General features: G+C 51.7%; 1 protein-coding gene across 1 annotated transcript; it reads left to right on the forward strand.

Moving 5' to 3' along the window:
* Positions 1-1,302: 1,302 nt before the first annotated feature.
* Positions 1,303-6,003, forward strand: FBXO45 (F-box protein 45). The gene is made up of 3 exons (XM_050902813.1): positions 1,303-1,587; positions 1,788-2,144; positions 4,198-6,003. Exons 1-3 carry the CDS (start codon positions 1,303-1,305, stop codon positions 4,381-4,383), a joined length of 828 nt encoding a protein of 275 aa, XP_050758770.1. The 3' UTR covers positions 4,384-6,003.
* The last annotated feature ends 231 nt before the right edge of the window (positions 6,004-6,234 follow it).

Genomic DNA, 6,234 nt, shown 5'->3' on the forward strand with positions numbered 1-6,234 from the left:
AACTGATTAATGCTGAAAGCGACTGCCTTAATTACGGTTTAAAAGCATACATGTGTGTGAATAAATGTTAAACTATTGTGCATGTCTACTTTGTGTTCCCAAAGTGAAGGTAATTTTCTTGTGACTGGTAAACGCTAAAGCATAAACAGATAAACAATGGCATCTTTTTAAAAGCAGCATTACCAGTTTAAGGCAGGTAGTTACGAGGTTTGCAACACATTTAATTGGGCCTCAAAGCGCGTCCATCAAGCTTACCATGCTCCGGGCCCTTGCCTTGGCGTGAATGCCCACAGCAGCCTGTGTGACAGGACTGTTTACGGGACCAAATCAGCAGAAAATTAAGTGGGGGGAAAAAACTGAGCAACGCGAAAGCATAACAAGTTTTGGAGATACTAGCACGCTGCGGGGGAAAAGGAGAGCTAATACGAGGGTAGGGGTGCACACGGCAACGTGGAGTTTGCAGGACGGAGCTATGGCTGTCCCAGCAGCAGCTTCGGCGACCACGGTGCTGCCTTAATGTCTATGGTTTTATCGCATTATTGGGCAATAAAGGGTTTCTTTCTGTTTTTTTTTTTACCATGTTATGTTTTGCGTGTGATTTTTGCTGAGCCTGGTCTAAAGAGCCGCCAGAATTCATTCAATCCACCCGGAAAATTTCAGTCTTGTCGATTAAACAAAATTACAGAAAGCGCCGGATACCTTACCCGCAACTCGGGCCGCAAATTGGCGGCCGGCCACTCGTCCGCCCGCCCTTCGGGAACTGAGGTAACTTTTTTCCCCGGCCGCCCCCTCCCGCCCCGCAGCCCCTCACACCGGTAGGCCCGACTCCCGCCTGTCTAGGAAGAACCACCACCCCAGCTCCTCAGGGGAAGCTAACGCAGCTTTGACGGCTGTCCCGGGGCGGGGGGAACCCCGCTCCCGTCCCCCGTAGCCCACCGGGCCCGCACCGGACTACCGGCGGCAGCTGGGGGGGGGGGGGGTGAGGGGGGGGTGTGTGAAGCCGAGCCCGCCCCGCCCCCGCCGGGCCCCTCAGCGCCGCGCGCGCCGCCTCACCTCACCTCCGCCGGCCGCCCCCCCCCCCCGCGCATGCGCGGCCGGGGCGGGGCGGGCTGCCGGCGGCTGTGATGGCGGCGCCGGGCGCGCGCGCCCCCTCGCCGTGAGGGCTTTGGGCGGCCGGGCGGGCGGGGAGCGCCCTCGGCCCGGGGCCCGCCGCCACCGCTGTCGCCGGCGAGGAGAGGGGCAACGCGGCCCCCGCGTCCCGGCCCGCCGCTCGCGGGGCGCTCGGGAAGGGGGAGGGAGGCGATGGCGGCGGGCCCCGGCGGCGGCGGCGGCGGCGGCAGCGGGGGGGCGGCGGCGGCGGCGGCGGGAGGGCCGGGCTGGCGGTTGCCGGGGCGGGTGCTGGAGCTGGTCTTCTCCTACCTGGAGCTGCGGGAGCTGAGGAGCTGCGCGCTGGTCTGTAAGCTGTGGCACCACGTCCTGCACGGCGACGAGAACAGCGAGGTGTGGCGCAGCTTGGCGGCCCGCTGCCTGGCGGAGGAGGCCCTGCGCACCGACATCCTCTGCAACGTGCCCACCTACAAGGGCAAGGTGAGCCCGGGACCCCCCCCTCAGCCCCTCGGGGACACCCCTCCCCAGCCTCTCGGCAACCCCCCCCCCCCCCCCCCCGGGCGCTCAGGTTCACCCCGCTAGCCGCTCGGCCCACCCGCCATTGGAAACCAAGGAGGGGGGGAGCCTGAAAAACATGACAGGATTTTATCTCCCCCACCCTCCTTCTTCTCCTCCCCTAGGTCCGTGCCTTCCACCACGCCTTCAGCACCAACGACTGCTCGCGGAACGTCTACATCAAGAAGAACGGCTTCACGCTGCACCGCAACCCCATCGCCCAGAGCACGGACGGGGCACGGACCAAGATCGGCTTCAGCGAGGGCCGCCACGCCTGGGAGGTGTGGTGGGAGGGCCCGCTGGGCACCGTGGCCGTCATCGGCATCGCCACGAAGCGGGCGGCCATGCAGTGCCAGGGTTACGTGGCCCTGCTGGGGAGCGACGACCAGAGTTGGGGCTGGAACCTGGTGGACAATAACTTGCTGCATAACGGAGAGGTGAACGGCAGTTTCCCCCAGTGCAATAACGCGCCCAAATACCAGGTGAGCGGGGCTTGGCGTGGGCTGGAAGCTCCACCGTGTCCGATGGCGCTGGCCATCAAGAACCTCCTCCCTTGCATGTCCTGGCCGTCTGCTGAATTGGTCCGAAACGCCCACTTAAGGGTCTTTTTGCCTTCCCTGCAGAAGGCAAATGATTCCACCTTGTGAGGCCTTTCCCCCTTCATTTACTGCTTCCTCAGGCTACAGCTGCGTGCGGTGTTCGGTGCACCTGACCCTCAGTTGTTTCCACACTTTCATCTCAAATATCGAGTCCGAAGCACGTACCGTGGGTGTCTGTTGAGACACCATGTCGCTTTTTGAAATAAAAGCGGAAAAGACTGTTGTAGCCTTCTGAAGTAACGACTTGCCCCACAGCAAGGTGAATGCCTGTGGTATTTTGCCCCTTTATTGTATGGCGGTGCGAGCTGAGGTTAGTGCTTAGGTAAGAGTCTTCCTGCAAAAACCTGCAGCAGTGCTGAGTGCTGCCTGTTTGCTCGCTGGCAGCGTTCCCGTAGGTGACATCCCTTGGCTGGGATGCTGGGATGTGATCTTCAGATAATTTCAGGTTATTAATGAGCAAGTGCCATTCCACCTTTTTGTCCCTATAGAAGTGTTTATCTTTGTTCTTCTGGCTGCTCACACAACTACATTTTGACTGCTGGATTTCCTCGCGTTACAACTTAAGCTGTATGCATTATAATTTCCATCTCATAATGCTGTGGCTTTGAACAAGTATTGGCTTATGTTTCAATTGTGGGTGAAGACCTGTGCAGTAACTTGGATCGGATACTCCTAAATTTCATGTAGAAGTTCACCCCCAAGCACTTAATTCTGTCTGAAGGCTATACCTGCCGTTTTTGGGAATAATACCTAAAATTAGTGTAATTAACGAGATTCAGATCTCTTTCCATTTGCATGTTCCCTAGCATGCAAATTGGGTTGGCACTTTCCAGACTCGACCCTTTGTGGTCGCTTTCTGCTGTCCTTGTCTAGGCCTTTCTGCCGCAACAGGGTGAGGAAAGGTTTTGAAGCTGAGAGTCCCCAGCTCGTGTGGGGACTCAAGGGTGAATGCAATCGCTGCTTTCTCTGTAAAAATTGGTGAGAGCTCAAATTGGTGATCATTTGGAGTATTTTGTGTTTATTAAGACATGTACAGTGATCTGCTCATGGAAGACATACTTAAAGGAAACACATGTGTGCGTTAGTGTTGGTTAGAAGAAAAATGAGTTGGCTGGAAGAAATCCCCAGCGTTGGGGCTGGCTGGTGAAGAATCAAGTTTGTGTGGTGTCCTGCTGTGCTTGCTGCTGGTGTCTGGGACTTCTCTTTATGTCTAAAATGATGTCCGCTAGATAAATGCAGGGAGCACTGTGCATGCCTAGATCTGAGTCTCTTGCTGTGTTCAGTGTTGGTTTCACTCCTCTGTGTGTGTGTATATATTAGGGGTTTTTATGCTTATTTTGCCTAAGCTTTGCACTGTTATTTCCTTCTGCTTCGGTGAGGGAATACCTCTGTCAGCTACAGCACCTGCATAGTCGCGTATTCTGGTATATTTTGTATGTGGCACTTACCTTTCTAAGACAAGTTCATTGTCTTTAAAATTGCTCTTCACAGAGCAATTACCGCTCAGCGATAGCAACAGCTAAATACAGAGTTCAGGTAACTTGGAGGCCATTACAAAGTTTCCAAAACTGCAGCATTCTGAAGCACGTGGCTTGTAGTATGCTCACTCTTGGTGCTCTCGCAAGGTTCATATAAGAAGGGTTACGTTTATTATCATGTAGGTGGTTTGATACAGGCTGCCCACTGGAAACGGGCGGCAGAGGTACTCGGGATCCTCGTGCATTTGAGGGAAATTGAGAAATTCCTGTCATAAAAGTAACGCAGTCATGAGAAACAGGAAAGCCTTGCTTTAAAATTACCTGCTGCATTATACGTGGGCTGTGCTTTATTTTTGTGTCTCCATTTGAATATGCTGACTCTTTCTCTGTTGGTTTTTTTTTTTGTTTGTTTGTTTGTTTGTTTGTTTTAAATTCCCCCCTCCTGTCTCTGTTTCCAGATAGGTGAAAGGATTCGTGTTATCCTGGACATGGAAGACAAAACGTTAGCGTTTGAGAGGGGCTATGAGTTCTTGGGAGTTGCCTTCAGAGGACTGCCAAAAGTTTGCCTGTATCCAGCAGTGTCTGCTGTGTATGGTAACACAGAAGTGACTTTGGTCTACCTGGGAAAGCCTCTGGATGGATGACGTGGATTGTTTCGTTGGGACATCGAGATGTGGATGATTGGAAGGAGAAATCTGCATGTTGGTTAGAGGGGAACATGTGTTAGAGGAAAAACAAAAAAGTGTGGGTGTGTGTCCAAGAACCATCGAGGGAATCACACGGAGTTTTGAAACGGAGGACCAGCCATACTTCAGGAATTGTGTTACATTTCGTCTTTCTACCAGGCCAGAAAAATCCTCAGGGTTGCAGTTGGTTGAGTGGGAAGCTGACACATGCATGTTGCAACAGATTTCATTGCTAAGATGGCAGTGTGTGACCTCAGATATTTAAGAAAGGATTTGATAAAAAAAACTGCTTGAGGAAATTAACCTGAGATTTGTAAGTAGCGTGTTTTGTGAAAGACTCCCATTTTAAAACTGCTTGTTCCTTCCCTTCCCTCCTTTGGGCCAACGTGGGTACCGGAGGAGAGCGAGTCTGGTTGGGTTTTATTTACAGTTTTTAACATACTGAGAAGCATGGTCTGTCTGGACTGCCCTTCTCTAGTATAACGATACAAAATGTGTGCAGCTATTTTTAAGTGTATTTTAAGGGTTGTATATATAGAACACGTTGAAAAGAACAGTTAAAAGAAAGGGTTTGCTTTATTCTAACTGGGACATAATTTCTTAAAGGGAACCCCCCCCCCCCACTACGTGGCATCAGAAAATATACCTCGGACAGGTATATAACGTTCATGTAAGTGTACTTCTTCTGTTGGTATTGTAAAGCATTTTGGGATGCTCTTGTGGAGTACGGTGCTACATTGGGTCATTTTCTGTGAAAGTTTCCATAGCTTTAGCAACAGTTTTGTCCTCTGTAGGAAACACAAAACGTCTTCCCCACAAGTTTCCTTTCGCCAAAATTTGCGGTCCCCTTTAGGAAAGGAAGCCGCAACGCAGCGGTGGGCTCGTCTTCCTTTCGACGTCAAAAATACTAACTTTTAAAAGCATCCTTACACTTTCTAATCACTGTTGCGAAATGTTTCAAAATAATGAGGAAGGAGCATTCAGTTTCTGAATCCAGACCTTGTTTTCAGCTTAAATGGCTTTATAAGGCTTTAAGACTTGGCTGAACCTTTCTTTAATTAATGAAATCCCCCAGTACCCAAGTATTCACCTGCCCGTTTTCAGTCAGGACGAGTAAAACTCACCAACCCTTTGGTGGGGATTCTGGATCAGGTTCAATGTTTGGGCTTTTGACTTGCACCGGTTTTCTAAAAACCGTGTACAAACCCCTCTGGTGTGTCGGTGTGCTGGCATACGCAGGCCGGGGCGGCTGTGAAGCTGCGGGGTGTAGTAAGGAGGGACTTTCTGGTGAAACCGCTTACCTCTGAGGTTGAAAGGTCTGTAGGGAGCCCCGGCAGGGCTCCTTTTAAGAGGGCATTAACATCTGTAAGCCCTGCGGCTAGCTCTTGACTCTCGTTTCTTGGTGGTGTTTCCCAGAGCTATTTCAGAGTTGGGCATGCTTTTCAGAGAGGGAGAAGGAAATGTTAATACAACCTCTTTTTTGCTTCGTTTGCGCTAGAGAATGTGAATTGCTTAATATCGGACACTGGCAATTCTCTGAGCATGGAAGAGAGAGGAATTCCTCTTAGGCTGTTGCTCTTCCCCCCCCCCCCCCATTACTCGAGTCGTGCGAGGAGAGCGGTGCAAGCAGGTGAGTGAGGCTCCTAGTCTGCCGCTGACGAGCGATCCTTGGAGTGCTTTTTACCTAGTAGATAACCGAGTTCTGCACTGGAACGGAGTATGTACGTCATTACCATTTAAAAGGATTTTAAAGTATTTATTTGGTTTGTGTGGTGTTTATTGCTTAAAGGCAGTATCGAGGCCTGTTCC

This window comes from Gymnogyps californianus, chromosome 10, assembly GCF_018139145.2.
Source record: "Gymnogyps californianus isolate 813 chromosome 10, ASM1813914v2, whole genome shotgun sequence".
In the NCBI taxonomy this organism is placed as follows: domain Eukaryota; kingdom Metazoa; phylum Chordata; class Aves; order Accipitriformes; family Cathartidae; genus Gymnogyps; species Gymnogyps californianus.

Coding starts and splice junctions, on each gene's coding strand:
- FBXO45 (XM_050902813.1), top strand. CDS start 1,303: ATGGCGGCGGGCCCCGGCGGCGGCGGCGGCGGCGGCAGCGGGGGGGCG. Junction 1,588..1,787: donor TGCCCACCTACAAGGGCAAG/GTGAGCCCGGGA, acceptor CTCCTCCCCTAG/GTCCGTGCCTTCCACCACGC. Junction 2,145..4,197: donor ATAACGCGCCCAAATACCAG/GTGAGCGGGGCT, acceptor CTCTGTTTCCAG/ATAGGTGAAAGGATTCGTGT.